At 54.2% G+C, this 16,570-nt stretch overlaps 1 protein-coding gene across 7 annotated transcripts in view; it reads left to right on the top strand.

The window, feature by feature from the left end:
* Positions 1 to 16,570, top strand: part of NECTIN1 (nectin cell adhesion molecule 1) — a 114,923-nt gene that overhangs the window by 59,189 nt on the left and 39,164 nt on the right. Inside the window, exon 6 of one of the 7 annotated variants that reach the window (XM_054176218.1) lies at positions 9,562 to 10,142. The exons of the other annotated variants lie outside the window; for them this stretch is intronic. Coding sequence (XP_054032193.1) covers positions 9,562 to 10,103 — 542 coding nt within the window. The 3' untranslated portion in view covers positions 10,104 to 10,142. Of the gene's footprint in view, positions 1 to 9,561; positions 10,143 to 16,570 lie in introns of those variants that run through there. 7 annotated transcript variants of the gene reach the window in all.

The following is a 16,570-nucleotide window of genomic DNA, read 5'->3' as shown; positions in this document are numbered from 1 at the left end:
AGTTTCATGATGCAAAGGGAGCAGTGAAGTTCTTTGCTTTGCACTGGTTTGGCTTGGATTTTTTTCTCTCCTTTCCTCTTGTTGTCTTTTCCTTTCTCCCACCAAGACACATTCAACTTGTGTCCCCCACCTTGTCTTCTGCTCTGGATTCAGAGAGATTGTTGGGCATGCTAAAAGTGAAGACATGTCAGGGAAGTATGTGTTAGGAGGCAGAAGAAGGAGCAGGATGAGGATGGAGGCTGCCACTGAGGCAGTAAAGCATGAGATGGATGAGTCATTGGTTCGGGATGATGTTTGGTGTTGCTGATGTCAGGCAGCTCTTGTGGCTTTTCATTTGTGCTCCCTCCAGTGCCATCTTGGTCTGTGCACTTGCTCACCTGGCTGGCAGGGATTACTGAGAGCATTTGAGCAGCTTTGTCTGGGCTCCAGAAAGGAGCAACACCACAGGATGCAAACCATGGGAAGTGAAGCGATGTGATGTTGTGTGAGACAGAAGGAATTTGATGACTTGCAACTCCATGCAGCCACAGGAGTGAGGAGAAGACCTGGAGATATGCTTAGGCAGTGGCAGGGAGATAAAGTGATGTCAAGAAACAGGTTAGTGAGAAGAAATAACATAGAGCAGTAGCCTGCCTTCAGAGAGACAAAGTGGTACTGCATCACCAAAGGGGAAGAAGTGGCTGTGGGAGCTTTGAGAGCAGGGAAGGGAAGTTTGCACCATTCCTTGGGGGGTAAAAGGAGTGATTTGTTTTATCAGTGAGTTAGTGACAAGCAGTGACCAGCAGCCATGGGTCCTGCAAGGGAGGTGAAAGCACCTCTTGCAGTAGTGAGCTGGAGCATTGCCACACTGCAATGAGCTCCAGGCTCTCGGGGGTCAGAGGAGGGAGTGACTATCTGATGAAGCAGCACTGCCTGCCTGGGAGACATTCCTGACATCTGGAAGGACTCACCAAGGCTCCCTCTGGCCCTCCAGCTGGCCAGCAGTGCTGTGGGAGCTCAGTGCTGATCTCCTTTGGGTGCTGCCCTGCACTACAGCATGGGATCAGTGCCAGGAGGGCAGGCAGCACAAACCATGACACATGGCCACATTTCAGGCTGGGCTCACAGCAGGGCCCGTGGGGTGTTGCAGGTCCAGACCTGCTCTCTCTGGGGAGAGACAGCAGGACTGTGAGTGCAGCTGGGTGAGCTGGAGAGCAGCCAGCTCTCTGTGCAAGTGCCATGGGCAGCAGAGTGCCTGCGAGATGGATGGGCAGAGAGGGGCACTGGGGGCTCCCAAATCATGGACAATACTGGACAGGTTCCTGGGGTTGTTAACCCTTCCTGCTGACAAGCCCAGGGCAAATCAGGGTGCCTGCTGTTCTGATAGCAAGCCACCTGTCTGAGCCACCCCAGGCCTGCCCTTTGGGTTGATGACTGCCTGCCTGTAATCTCAGTTTATTCCCAAAGGGCCAAACTGGGTGGGCTGAGGCCAAATGAGAGGGAAGGAAGGGCACAACCCAGAGCTGCCCCACAATGAGGGATTAGCAACCAAGCCATTAGGCCAGGCCTTCACCACATAAAAAAACCCAAACAGCACAAACAAACCTTTAAATAATTCATGGGATCTGAATATGTTTATCCAGGTTTCCCTAAGGACCTATTAGGTCAGTTCTGGGGAGGGCTCAGCCAGCCTCACTCAGCTATTACAGGTACATTTGTTTGGGTCTTGCAGGCAATTTAGGGATTGTCAGTGGACCACGAAACCTCTTTCAAGAGCTGCATGCAATAAATGGAGTTCAATTTAGTGAGCAGCCAGCCTTACCAGGAAAAAAAGAACAGAAGGCTGATGCAGAGAAAACCCTGCAGCTGTTTTTCCCCCCTCCTGTGTCCCTGGGTAAACAGATCTCCCCTCTGCTGTCATCCAGCATCCTTCTTCCCACCCCCAGCGAGGAGGACTCATGCAGCCATAGCACAGTTTGGGTTGGAAGGGACCATAAAGATCATCCAGTTCCAACCCTCTGCCATGGGCAGGGCCACCCTCCACTGGACCAAGTAGCTCAAAGCTCTATCCAGCCTGGCCCTGAACACTTCCAGGGAAGAGGCATCATGAACTTAGAGTCATAGGGTTGCCCTGGCTGGGGAAGGCCTCCAAGCTCACCAGGGAGTGCAGAGCTAGTTCCATCCTCGTGGGGAGGCCGATTTGTTCAGAGGGAGAAGGCTGACTGCTTCTGTTGGAGTTATAGCACATTACAGAGATTGATATGTGCAAATACAGTCTTTTATTCCAGCAATCTGTTCCTTTAATAGCCTCTCCTGCCTTGCAGGACCTTTGTCAGTGGCAGCCAAGCCAGGCAGTGTGACGTAATTATTTATTCCAGCAGCTGGGTGACATCATCCAGGGCTGTGTTACAGACTGCATGCATCTCCCTGCCTGCCTGCACATGGATTTGGTGGTCATCAGCAGAGAGCTGCTCCTCTCCACACACACACACCCCCCACACCTGTGTGTGACCCTGATCTGCATCCTGGCATGCCAAAAGGGCCTCCCAAACCTGCATGCCCTGTTGCCCAGTCATGTGTGCGTGCAGGATGTGTGAACCTGCACCCAGAACGTGTTCTTGGCTGGCTGGGCTTGTGTGCAGCACCCTGTGTACATCCCCTGGGCACTCTGCATGTCTCTGCATGTGGGATGGGGGGAAGATTCATGCCCTTGTGTGCTGGCTTCAGCCAGAGGAAGCCCAAGGAAGATGATGTTGATAAAATATCTCTTCTCTCCCTGGGCCTTTTAAGAACCAGGCAAACATTCCCTGTGGGGAAAGGCTGAGAGAGCTGGGGCTGGAGAAGAGAAGGCTCCAGGGAGACCTCAGGCAGCCTTCCAGTACCTGAAGGGGGCTATAGGAGAGCTGGGGAGGGACTTTTGACAAGGTCTGGGAGTGCCAGGAGGGAATGGATTGAACATTGAGGCGGGCAGATTGAGACTGGAGATTAGGAAGAAATTCTTTCCAGTGAGGATGGGGAGACACTGGCACAGGTTGCCCAGGGAGGATGTGGGTGTCCCCTCCCTGGAGGTGTTCAAGGCCAGGCTGGATGAGGCTCTGAGCAACCTGGGCTGGTGGGAGGTGTCCCTGCCCATGGCAGGGGGTTGCTACTAGATGACCTTCCAGGGCAAATCATTCTGTAAATCAAAAAGGAAGGGGAGCCACAGGATCACAGAATGTTAGGGGTTGGAAGGGATCTCAAAAGATCCTCCAGTCCAACCTCCCTGCCAGAGCAGGACCACCTAGAGAAGGTCCCAGAGGAACTCACCCTAGTGGGTTTGGAATGTCCCCAGGGAAGGAGACTCCACAACCTGGGGCTGAGGGAGCACAGAAAGCAACTTCACTGCAGGGCTCCCAGCTGTTTCCTGAGGCCAGGAAGGGATCTTTCCCTCCAGGATACTGCAGCTTCCCCCATTCGCTTGGCTTGCAGCAGTGAGCTGTTTACACACCACAGAGATCTTGTCCCAGCAAGGTCACTGCAAGCAGCCTGTGGGGCTCACTGGAGCCTGCTGCCATGTGGCAGCCTCTGCCAGGGCTCAGAGCACAAGAGGAAGCACTTTCTGGGAAGCTCCTGAGCCCAGAGCAGGTGCACCCAAAGCTCAGCCTCTGGCCAGGGTCACGCCACGCTGCACCAGCAGGCACTGGTGGCTGGGTTAGGAGGGAGGATTGTAGGGCCAGGGGCTAAAAGGGAGCAAGCCTGGGGGGCCATCTGATGCTGCTGATGTAGATGGCAGGCAGCAGTGTCTGCTGCATCCTGTCTGCTGGCATCTGTGCCAACAGCCCCTGCGGGAGCAGCGCTTGACTGACAGGCGAGAGGTGACCTGACAGAGAGATTAAAACCTAAGACAGGTTTGGCATCTGGCCTAAAAGCTGTCACACTCTGAAATGCCAGTGGCAGCTGCTGAACTTCTGGATTAGTTGCCAGTGGGGTTTTTTTTTCCCCCCACCCCCACTGCATCCTCTGCACAAGGCCAGCGGAAATTCCTGGTGGGGAAAGGAAAATCAGGATCCCCTGAAGCCAGAGATGGGCAGGCAGAGGTGCAAGAGTTGGGAAGGAAAGAGGGCAGCAGTGCTGCTGGCTTCTCCAAGTGCATCCCTGTGTGGACTGAGGCAGGTCCAGAGGGGTTTCCCTGTCTGCACTCATCTACACGTCTGCAAACACAGCGGGTCCAAGTGCTGGGATAGTTGGGTGAGCAATGTGCTGGCAGGGAAAGTTTCCCACCAGCAATCTGTCTCTTCACAAAACCCTCACGTGGTCCCCACTGTGTTTGCTGAGGCCATCTGAGAGCTGGGAAGGTCCAGGAACCCACTGGAATGAAGGTTCTTGGTCCTGGAGCTGCTCACCCCTGCTTGCCATGGCAGTGACTGTTTGGTTTTGCAAGGCAGAAGGCAATCCAGGGCCTTGCTCTGGAGGAGCTTCATGCAAGGAGCAGCTTGTGGGGTCAGAGTGGCTGGAGAGCAGCCAAACAGAAAGGGACCTGGGGGTACTGATTGACAGCTGGCTGAACATGAGCCAGCAGTGTGCCCAGGTGGCCAAGAAGGCCAATGGCATCCTGGCATGCATGGTGCCATGGTTTAATAGTCAGGAGGTGTTGGGTGCCAGGTTGGACTTGGTGATCTCTGAGGTCTCTTCCACCCTTATTGATTCTGTGATTCTATGACTGTGCTGGCACATGTCCAGAAGGTAATTTCTCATGGAGTTTGACATTTTTCCTCAATGCCCAAGGCTGCAGGGAGAGTCTCAGCTGGTGCTGGGTTTTTCCTTGGTCCTTATGATTGAAGGGAAAAGGATGGAAAAGTGACTTGAAGGAAGAATGTGTCCACAGGAGGTGGTTACCTTTGAAGATATCTAAGCAGGGTGGTGAGCTGAAAGGCTTTTGGAAGCTGCTTTCCTGTGGATCTGCACATCAGAGAAGAATTACCTGGGTGTCTAAAAATAGGCTTTTTGTGATCTGGGCCCTTCCTACCCGTGGGAAAAGCTTCTTGTCCCAGTGGGTTCTCTGATGTCTAATGAGGTTTAGCTCCCACCTCTGCCAGGGTTCCCACTCTGCTCCCTCTGAGAGCTTTCTGATAGGGATAATTTTGGCTCATTCCTCTGCCAGATAGCCCTGAAATTGGCCAGCAGGTTCAAGAAACAAAAGCATTAGATAAGGGCCTGATGGGCAGGCAGGGTGATTTGCATAGGGCTCCTTCTTACTGGAAACCAGCCCTTGAAAGAAAGGTCTTATTTTGCAAGCATCTCTTTCTGAAGGCTCTGGTGATGGGGAAGGGCCTGGGCTGGCTCTGCAGCGGCAGCGCTGCTCTGCCTGGGGGGCTGCAGGGGGAAGGCAGGAGCTGGGGCAGGGGCATGCCTGCAGCTCTCCACCTGGCACGGAGGGATCAAAAGGAACCCGTGGGCTCGGCCGGGTGCCAGAGCAAAGCCCAGGGTGACCCTCAGTCTCCCTGCACTCCCAGCTGCCGCTCCAGAGGTCTGGCTGCTGGCACAGGGACAGGAAGCTGGGCTGAATGCAACAGCTGGCAGAGCTGGGCAGCGGGCAGATAGTGTTGCTGCTTTAATTCCTATTCATACAGCACTCCCTTTTTTTTTTTATGAGGGCTGGGGGGGGAGTAGCAGGAGGAGGGGGGGGTGGGGGGAGGCTTTTTATGCTGGCCTTAAAGCCTAACTTGTTCCCTCTCCTTCCACTCTCCTGTTTCTCCAGTCTGCTTTTCACAGCAGCTTTAATTCTCTCCAGACTCTTCCTAATGGATTTTTCACATGGGGCCCTCAGCACACTCAGGCATCACACCAGGTTCCAGAGATTTCACGCACCTCTCCTGCACAAAAAGGAGATCCTTTTCCCACACTCTGCTCTGCTCCTGCACCCCAGACCCGAACCCGGGTGGGCAGAGCTGTCAGTGCCCCTTTGTGGGGCTGACAGCAGCGTGGGGGGGGTATGGAGTGACCCCACAGAGAACCAGCCCTGCCCGGAGCTGTTCCTGACCCTGGCACGGCGGCAGGAGGCTGCAGGCGTGCCAGGCTGTGCCCAGCAGCTGTGGGCATCCTGCCAGGGGCTGGCTGTAGGCAGGGCTGGGGGAGGCAGCCAGCTGCGGGGCGAGCCGGGGCTGGGATGCAGGGTGGGACGCTGCTCGCCGCTCACCACCTGGCTGTGCCGAGGGCACCTTGGCACGGGGCAGCAGGGGAGCCCAGCCCCGTGCCCCCTTCCCTGCCCAGCTCGGCACGGGCTGGCTGCTGGCTGCAGGTGAGGGCCCCGGGCAGTGCCCACGGCGGGTCTGTGCCGGTCTGTACCGCCATCCAGTGGCAGTGCCAGGCCGCTGCCCTCCCCGATCCCGAGCAGCTTTCCCCCTCCTCCTCCTCCGAGCTGGGGCACTCCTGCCTCGACCCTCCCTGTCCCCCCGCTGGCATCCCCTGGGCAGTGCAGTGCATGGGCGAGCCGGGAGGGAGCTGTGCAGGTAGTGATGCTCTGGCTGGAGGGGGGCAGAGAATCCCTGCATGGTGAGGTTGGAAGGGACCTCTGGAGACCATCTGCTGCACCCCCCGTGCTGAAGCAGGGTGACTCCAAATCACAATGTCCAGGCGGGTTTGCAATCTCTCCAGACAAGGAGACTCCACAACCTCTCTGGGCAGCCTGCCCCAGGGCTCCAGCAGCCTCACAGCAAACAAGTTTCTCCTCCTGCTCAGGTGGAACCTCCTGGGTTCCAGCTTGTGCCCATTGCCCTTTGCCCTGTCCCTGGGCACCACTGAGAGGAGTCTGAAGGGTGGTGAGGGGAGGATTCGGGCTGCCAGCTTGTCATCTTGCCATCTTTCTCCTGTTTGGGTTTGTGTTCTCTGGCATGGGAACTGGGCCACTGCAAGGAGGATGGGGGTGGGATCTGAGCATAAAATAGTTCCAGCCCTGAGCAAAGTGTGAAATCCAACACAGTGCTGTGATCGTTTTCGTGTCCACGGCGTTGGCAGTGGCAGGGGGGGTGGCATGTAGGCAAGTGCTACCTCAGGGGTGGGCAGCACCGAGGGCAGGGGATAAAAAAGCATAAATATATATATTAGAAAGGTAGAAAAAACATTTCCCCTCCTCAATTCCTGCATCCAGCCTGGGCTGGTGATGAGGTTTTTAGTGGAAAAGCGATCCAGGCTCCTTTTGCAGCTGTGCAGACTTCCCCTCCCTGATCTCTGTTTGCCAGAGCTGGGAGGCAGAAAGGATCAGCCTGGTGTTAGGGACCCTGCACCCAGCATGCACACCATGCCTTGCTCTGCTCAGGGTGGGGTTTTGGGACCCATAGTCCCATCTACAAAATCAGCATTGCTGTGGGGAAAAGTGAGGTCAGAAGAGGCTTCAGATTTGAGCTCTGTGGGGTGGGGGGGGGAGTAAGAGATAGCCCCTGGGGTCTGGGCCAGCTGGCTAAGTCTTTCCCTGCACCCATTTAAGCTCCAGGTAGACCCTTGCTTGGTTTGGGGCATTGGGCCCCACAGGGTTGCAGAGGCTGTGAAGGCAAGGAGCAGGCCTGGGGAGGTGGCATGAGGAGAGGTAGAAAGAGTTGTGCAGAGCATGCTTGTGTGGTTGGAGCTGAGCCCTCCGCAGCCAGAATCAGCAGGGGATGGGTGTGACTTTTCTTGCTGTCTGTGCAGGAAGCAGCTGCCTGTGACAAGTCTTCTGTTGATGTGAAGTGTGGTCCTGGCTTTCCAGAACCCAGTCCCAGCTCCCTGGGCTCAAGTACATTGCCCTTGTTCCTGCTCTGAGGGCTGTCTTTGGAAAGAGATGCTGGCTCCTGCCTGCTCAGCCTCTTGTTCCCCATTCTGGCAGCAGCAGGGAACCTCTGCATCTGATCTGCCTGTCCCAACCAGCTTGTTCTGCCCTCTCTGTTGCTCTCTCTGTGGTTTCAGGCTCGTGAGGCTTTGCTCAAGGCAAGGCAGCGCTGCAGAAATCCAGACCCTGTTGTTGGGATGATCACTCAGGAAAGGCTGGAATGAAACAAAAAGTCTGTGCCTCGAGGATCAGGCCAGCAGTTGCTCAAGTTCTGTGCCCTTGGCCAAAATCTGCAGCTGTTTCAGGATTTGCCTCTACCCAAAGGGAGCTCTTCTCTCCCTTCTTCCTTAGAGCCAGGCTGAGCTGTACTGCAGGGCAATTCACTCCCTGCCCAGCTCCTGCTTGTTCAGGGCTTCCTGCCCTGATGCAGAAATGTGGCTGCTGGCAGCAGGCAGTCCCACAGGCACGTGAAGCAGGGGTCAGGAAGCAGAGTTTGCCTTTTGAATTCACTGCCTTTGATCCCTGTACCCCTGTCCTGGCTGCTCTTCAGGGAGGGCATGCGGAGATTACTAGTCAGTCCACGCCTCTCCTTGCCTGCCAGGGTAAAAATTGAGGGCCAATGAGGCTCCAGAGCAGCAGTGAAGGCTGGGAGCTGTGAGCAGGGCTGGCAGAGAGGCTTTGGGGGTGGAAAAAGCAGTGTGAGGGTCTAAGCATGGTGTGAGAGGGCAAGGCTGCCAGGGGGCATTAGCCAGCTGCCTGCTGTCTAAATTCAGAGGCAGGTGAAGGACTGAGACAGCCCTGTGGTGCTTGATGCTTCAGGGATGCTCAGTGTGTGAAAGCTGAGTTTGGCCATGGCCTGTAACTGTGCCCAGGGAATGTTAGGAAGGTTGATCAAAGTCCTGGATGAAACTTTCTCTGTGCCAAGGTGAAGGTGTTGAACTGCATGAAAGAGAAGAGAGCTTCCTTCTCTTTTTCACTTTTGAGTTTGCTTCTCTTTTCTCCTTCTTTTTCTTTTAATGGGTCAGGGTGAGTGTAGGCCAGGATTAGCATCAGCAAGAGCTCTGTGCTGGCCACTGCAACAGCAGAAGATAAAAAGAAACAGTGGGAGGTTGTGTGTCCCTGTGCTGCAGAGCACAGCTGGGTCAGCAAGCAAGTTCAGGAGCCAGCTGTGACCCTGAGCAGCATCCTGCAGCCACAGAGGAGCCGTGGGGCACTTTGGTGGGGAAATCACAAGCTGCTGCAGCCTGGTTGGGGTCAGGCCGGACTGGGATGCCAAGGAGGGGGGATGCAGAGCCAGCAGGTGTAGCGTGGCACCAGCAGGTGTAGCGTGGCACCTACAGGAGCGGTGGTGGCAGCTTGGTGCTGGGTGGGGGAGGTTTGGGTCTTGCTCGCTGGCAGTACGCTCTGGTAAACTGGATCTGAAGCGTCACCCGATAAAATGGAAAGCATCTGGACTCAAGACCCTAGGCTGGTGGGACCAGAGCACATCTGGAGAACCCAGGTGGGGTGGGGAGGGAAACACTGCTTGCAGCCTCCTGGGCTCCCGCATGAGGCTTGGCCAGCTTGGCACGGCACGCTGCGCTCCCCTCGCTGAAGCAGAGCTCCTGCGCGCTGACCCTCTGAGGGCACAACCCCTTCCCCTTGCCCTGGTCTTTCCCTCCCCTGTTCCTTACCCTCATCTTCCCCCCCCCACCCCCCCACCCCCCTCACCCCTCGAGAGCCGGCAGCGAGAGCATGGCGGGCGGGCGCGTTTCCGCATGGTTTGACACTGTTCCCCCTTCCATCTGTCTTTTCCTACCCAGAATTTCCCTACACCCCGTCTCCAATCGATGATCGCAAATCCATGGTGCAGCCGAACATCCCCACACCCGTGATTGGGGGCATAGTGGGAGGAGTCTCGCTGGTCCTGCTGGTGGCCGTGGTGCTCTTTGTGGTTCTGCGGCGCCGCCGTCACACCTTCAAGGGTGACTACAGCACAAAGAAGCACGTGTACGGCAACGGCTACAGCAAGGCCGGCATCCCCCAGCACCACCCCCCCATGGCCCAGAACCTCCAGTACCCCGACGACTCGGACGACGAGAAGAAGCCGGGCCCCCTGGGCAGCAGCACCTACGAAGACGAGGACGAGGACGTGGGCGGCGAGCGCAAGCTGGGCGGCCCCAACAAGTACGAGGAGGACGCCAAGAGGCCTTACTTCACGGTAGACGAGGGGGAGGCGCACCCTGAACCTTACGACGAGAGGACACTTGGCTTCCAGTACGACCCCGAGCAGCTCGACATAGCTGAGAACATGGTGTCGCAGAACGACGGATCTTTCATTTCCAAAAAGGAGTGGTACGTGTAGCTGGGCACCCCGTGGCTGCACAGCCTCCCCGCCACACCCACAGCCACACCCACACCCCCCACACCCACCCGCCCCGCCCCCCACGCCCCCACGAGCGATGCCCTCCCGCTCGCCCCGCGTCCTCCCCCGGCCCGGCCCGGCGGAGCCCACGCCGGCCCCGGGGCACTCAGCGGCGACTCTGGACGCTCCCAGCCTCGGCAAGGAAACAACAAAGAGGGCAGGCTGGGGATGAGCGGGGAAGGGAGGGCAGCTTTGCTTACAAATCATTTTGGGAGGGGTTTTGGGGAGGGGGAGGGGAGGGGGTGTTGCATACAGGGGAGGTGGGAGGTTGGGTAATTATTTTCTCTCTTTTTTGGTTTTTTTTTTTTGGTTCTTTGGTTTGGTTTGGTTTTGCTTCTTTGGTTTCTCTTGGATGACTTTTTTCGTCCCCTTCTGTGGTGTTTGTATTGGTCGGTGGCTTAGGTGTTACTATTTGCTTTAATGACTGTTGCCCAGCCTGTATATTACACTCTGTTTTGTGTCTTCATGTCTCAGAGTGTGTCCTTCGGCCCCCACCCTCCACTTCCCTCCCCAGGGGTTCCTCCCTCCCAGCACCCGTGGAGCAAAAGAAAACAAACGAGAGAAAAACACTGGAATTTGTTTGTATGTTGTCTTCTTTGTTGCTTTTGTATCAGTTTGGGTTTCTTTGTTGTTTCTGTTGAACCGTGGGAGGGGGTTGAGTGAGTAGGACAGAGGCCAGGAAAACTTATGGTAGGTGCCATGATCAGGTGAACTGGTTTGGGGGTTTGGTTGGGTTTCTTGGGGGGTGGTTTTTTTGGTGTCTTTTCCCCCCACACACACACCTCCAATCACTTTCTTTTCAGTGGGGTCTGGGTACTCTTCCCCTTGCCCACCACACACCTGCAGGGATCCGCTCCCCGTTCGTGGTGGCTCAAGAAAAGGCAGTTAAGGAGAAAGGGGAACAAGCTGCAGGTGCATGGGCTGATAGCAGGGCAGGAAAACACAGCTGCCATTTTCCTCCTAGGATTTATTATTTCCTGGCTTTTCATTTTCTGTCTTTGTCTGAGTGTTCTTGTAAAGAGAAAGAGAAGGAGTATTTATTGCTGACATCGCTTCCCCTGCCACGGCTCAGAGCAGCGCTGGCTCTTTGTGTTCCTGTTGCTGTTGTTGCTAGCACCAGCCACAGAGCAGTTAACTGTGGCACAAGGGTGGTTGTGCACACACCTTGCTGCCACTGCCTGAGGAAGGGGACCAGCTGATACCCCTTTTGCTTCTCCCACAGCCTCACTGCCTTCAGCTCTGGGCTGCAGACCCTGGCAGGGCTACCGTCCAGTGTCTTTTGAGGGCTTCAGCACAGGATCAGGCCCCAGAGTTTCGTTATACCACTAAGACTTAACTGTCATGTGTTTACATGTTGGTGCTTTGTCAGGTCAGAGCACAGAGGTGCTTCTCTAACTCTCCTAGCAACAGCCTCAGCCCTTAGGTTTAGTGCTCAGTCTGCGCCGATTGCCACTTTCTCAACACCATATCCCCCTTCCAAGCAAAGGCTTGGTGGCCAGGGCCAGAGTGAGTGAGCCTGGGGTGCTGAGCTTGTCCTCCTTCCCTTGAGCCACTGCACTGTGATGAGGAGGCTTGCATTGCTGCTATGCTCTGCTCTGAGGAGCCACAGGACTCGAGACTTCAGGGCCCTCTGTCTGACACTGACCGTGTCCAAGTTAGATTCACTGGGTTGGGGATGATTTCTCTTCTCCTGGGTTGTTTTGTTGTTTGGGTTTGGGGCTTTTTAAAAAATTTTAATTATTATTGTTATTTTTAATTATTTTTTATTTTAATTTGCTGTAAAACTAGATCTTTTGTTTGAAAAGGAATCCCCATTTTCCTGAGCTGTATTATCATGCAGGTCTAAAAATAGCAGGACTCATTCTCCTCCTGCCTTATCCACTGGGAGCTGTTCCATAGCACCCAGGAGGTTAGCCTGCTGCGAGAGGGAGGGTGGAGAGTCAGAGCCATGCAGCTGAGTCGAGGTCAGAGCTCTGATCCAGGCTGCCTCCAGTGCTCTCCTTTAGCATGTGGTGCTTGGTCCAGACAAGGTGAAGCTCAGCCTGAGCCATCCCCACTTTGTAGCTTGCTCTTGCTCTGTTAGTGGTGTAGGAGAGTGGGAAACCCACTTGTTATGCTGTAATCTTTCTGCTGTTCCTGCCAGCCCTCCAGGCTCACTGGCTTCTGGCAGAACAGACAAAATGCCACAGGAAGGCTGCTTTGTGTCCATTTGAAGCAGGGCAGGCAGAGATTCCCTTGGGATCTCTTGGGTTGAACCTTAGGAGACATGGCTAAGCCTTCTCGTGTCCATCCGCTGCCACCAGGAGCAACCCCCAGTAAAGGAAGTGGCATCTCTTACATCTCTCCATAGCTCTGATTATTAGTAGAGGCTGATGATTAGGGGCAGTTGTTACCTGTATCCAGTGCCTTGGGATAAGAGCATCCACAGGGCTTTAATTCCTCCAAGTGTGAGCCCTGCCACCTGCATCAGGACAGAGCAGCATTGCTGAGCCCTTGTAGCTCAGCCACTCCTTCCTTTAATGGAACACAGGGAGTGCTGCAGAGCCTGCACAGTTCCTCATTCAGAGATAATTCTCAGCATCTCTCAAGTGGAAATTCTGCCCTTTAGATCTGAATTTCACAAGTAGGCTCTAAAAAGGGTTGTGACAATGGCTTCAACATCAAGCTCCGGGTGGTCCACGACCAAGCACAGAGGTGGAAATTGGTGGCACAGCCCCTCCTTGGCAGATTCCCCCCCAGCACAGATACCTACTGCAAGGAAATGGATTTGGAAAAAAACAACCTTTTAGAGAATCTGCAGGGTCCAGCAGTGATTCTTTCATGTTCTGCATTAGTCACAGGCAGGGGCCTCTGCTCTCATCTGGCAAATTCACATTGCACTGACTCCACAGCACTGCAGGGCCCTAGCCCACTGTGAAGTTGTGTCCTGAAGACCAAAGGTACAAAGCTTTGCAAACAGAGCAAACAGGCCTGGGAGAGGACAGGACCACTGTGACTGCTCCTGAGTTAAGCTATGGCTTGCAGGCCACAGGAACAAGTCCTCAGAAATATGCTTTGGTAGCTCCTAGCCTTGCACTTAGAGATGTCTGGGTTTGAGAGGTGGCCTCCTTGGCTCTTTCATTGCCCATCCACACACTGTGCAAACAGTTAGCTGAAGAGGGGCTCAAATAAACCAGTGGGATTCAGAGAATGAAGAGGAGATGGTGCAGCAGTGTGGTAGTTCCACGCTAGAGCTGTTTGCAGTTCCTGCTACATCCCTTGGGGTTTGTATTGTTTGTGCTCCCCCAGCCTGCAGCAGCACAAAGTCTAGGAAAGGGCTCAGCCACTTCTCTCATCAGTGTGGTTCAGAGGAGAGGTCAGATGCTTGTTTTTCATCCAGAGCCTGGGCAAGCCCAGAGTGGAAGATCCTTAGGCAATATTGCCTGCCACAGCAGTGAGGTACTTTGCAAAGGTTCAGGGTTCACCAGTGCGTTCCTCTCGTCCGTGAGCCCTTCAGCACTCGTCCATTGAGGCAGTTATCCCCAAAACCACAGAGAAATTCCCACCTCTCTGCAGTGATTTGCTTCTTGCTGTCTCTTGCAAGGTCAGCTAATTGGCCAAGAGACTCTAGGGGTGGTAATTAGCTGAGTGATTAGCCATTAATCCATAACAAGGTAAAAGAAACAGAAGTGGAGGGGGAAAATCAGATTGATGTTTCATCTGAGAGCTGTTTAGATCCAGTAATAGCATCACTCCCTTCTCTGAGGGGGCCCTTGAAGGTAATTAGATCAGGTTTGCCACCAGCATCAGGAAGCAACTGGGACCTGTCTCTGCCCCAATGCCAGACTGAGCTCAGTGAAGATGCCAAATTGAAGACCCATGTGCATCCTGCTTCCTGGGAGGTTCTGCAGGGCAGGGAAGGTGCTGGAGACCAGGCAGTACTCACTACAGGGACAGTCTGCCTGCTGGCCCCAAGGGCACCCTGGTGCCTGGGCTGCAAGGGGAGGCAGATGTGCAAGCTGTTCTTTCCTCAGGGGATGGTGTCACTTTTCCCTTCGTGCCTCAACTTCTTGAAATGGGCCAGATTCTGTCAGGCTGGAGTCAAGCTGCTGATTTTAAGTGGTGACACACTTCTGACAGCTGTGCACATGAACTCACAGGCTGGGCCACCTCTCCAAGGGACTCTCAGGCTGCCTCAAGTGACAAATCCCCTCCTTTTCTGCTCCCCCTTTCACCAAAGGTGCTAAGGAGGTGTAGCCCCATTGGGACCCAGCAAAGAGCAAGTGGAAGCTTCTAGTTGGGAGGTGAAAGCTGTTTGTTGTGGCATCTCTGCTTCCCAGCCAGCAGCATAGGATGGGGTGGGGTCCACATCCCTTTGCTGGGTGCTTGCCAGTGAAGAGCCATAACCAGCATGGTGCTTATCCCTTCCCAAGCCCTGATCCTGGATGGCAGCTTGAAGCACAACTTGTGGTACCTCAAGATTAAGATGGGCAGCAGGGGAAGCTGACCAGGCAGATAAGAGGGAAGGCAGTGTGAGCCCTGTGGTACAACCTTCTGGGTCTCACCACCACCTCAGCAAAGGAAATGCCAGTGAAATAGGGCTGAGCCCCCAGCTCCTTCCCTGGGTGTGCTCAGGGAGATTTCTGGAGCAGAGGCATCTGTGTCACAACCCAGAACGAGCCTGAAGTTGCTGCACAAATCCACCCCAGCTGTTTTCCTGCTGGGGCTTAGCTCTAGGATTATTCCTTGCATTTCACCCCAGTGATGTTATTTTCCCTTACTTAATTACCACACTTATTTATTTATTTTCCTCTTTCCTTGTTGTTAAATCATTTTGCATGGAGCCAGGGGAGAGAGAGAGAGAGAAAAATTAATTAAAACCCAAATAAATATCTAAAACTCTGAAGATTTCTTAGGGAAAAAAAAGAACTAATAATCAACTGGAAATGGTAGCAGCAAATTGATTGCAAAGATGTAAGGGACAAAAGGGAGGCATTTTCCTGATGTGGAGTCAAGAGGGGAACACAGCAACTGTTGAGCAGGAATCACTGAGGGTGAGAGAGAGGTTCAAAAGATTGATCTTTAAGCAACTAGAGAAGGGAAGGCAGTGAGGGTGGGGGCTGCTGCCTTCCTTTGCTGCATGCTCTTCCCATACACAAGCTTGCACACAAACACACACACACAGAGATTTAGGGAGCTTCAGGCACTGGTCATGATGTTGGGAGAGCAGAGGGGCAAAGCCCACTGCCCAGCTTGGTGAATGTGTGGTGCTGTGCAGGCTGCACTAAGCTCAGAGGTGGCTTTTTTCTTTTGCACACTGTGGAAAGGGAGGGAATAGCCCAGGCCTGTTTTGTTCTGAGAGGAGGAGCAGTGAGGAAGGTCAGAGCCTTTTGCCAGCAGGTTCGAATTTCCTCTGATGTTCCCACAGTCACAGCCCCTCCTCTTGTAGCACTGATGGCTTTGGGTCTGTTTGAACTACTGGTCTGTGGGCAGTGGGCTCTGGTGGGGAGAGGAGAGCTGCCAGCACCCATTGTGTGCACTGATGCCTGCTCTTTATTCCTGCAAGGCTTATGATAGCACTTTACTCTCCCCTAGCCTGCAATTTCACCCCCCTCATTCCCTCCCCTTTGCATTAGATGCAACTTGCTGTCAATTTGAGCAGCTCCCTGAGAGAGGCAGAGGAAGCCCTGGGCCAAGGGAGGGTGCAGGGTCATAGCACTGCCTCAGCATCCTCCCTCAAACCCTTGCCGGGGCTGCTGGTCTGCAGCACAGGGTGGAGAGGGCCAAGGGCTGGAGCTGGCAGAGGGATCAGGGCAGAGCTGGGGTGCCAGAGCAGGGAGTGCTGCCTTCTGCAAGGGGTGAAGGGGAGGGTTCAGCCCACCAGCAAGGGAAAGAAAGCCAAGCCTTAGGGAGGGGGGGAGGGGGGGGAAGAGAGTTTGTTCTGTGGCCCAGTGTGACTCCCCATCCGCAGTTTACCTGGAGGCGAATGTACCAAGCACATGGGGGCAGATCCTCTGCTAGCATCACCTGCTGCTGCTGCTGGAGCTACCCTTGCTGAGGATCTACTTTTGCATTTCTTTTGCCTTTTTCATTGGTTGGTTTTGTTTGTTTGATTGTCTGTTTGGCTTTTTCAAGACATTCCTTAACTCCAGTGATTTTTTTTGTTCCCCCCTCCCCTCCCTGCCCTGCTTCTCCTTGCTGTAATTATCATTGTGGAATAAAGACTGCAGACAGACCAACAACCCCCAACCCCACTTCATGTTTGGGTTTGGTGTTTTGTTTTTGTTTTGGTTTTTGTTTTTAAACTGCTTTGGTTTGGTTTTATTTTGGTAAATCTGTGTTGTAAGTGCTTTTGTATAAAATAAAAAGAAGAAAGAATACTGTAATGGACTTCAATGAGTTTTGTTGTTGTGCTTGGTTGATTGGTT

The sequence above is a fragment of the Dryobates pubescens genome, chromosome 34 (assembly GCF_014839835.1).
Source record: "Dryobates pubescens isolate bDryPub1 chromosome 34, bDryPub1.pri, whole genome shotgun sequence".
Classification (NCBI taxonomy): Eukaryota; Metazoa; Chordata; class Aves; order Piciformes; family Picidae; genus Dryobates; species Dryobates pubescens.
The sequence above is the reverse complement of the archived record's forward strand: the minus strand, read 5'-3'. Positions and strand labels throughout refer to the sequence as shown.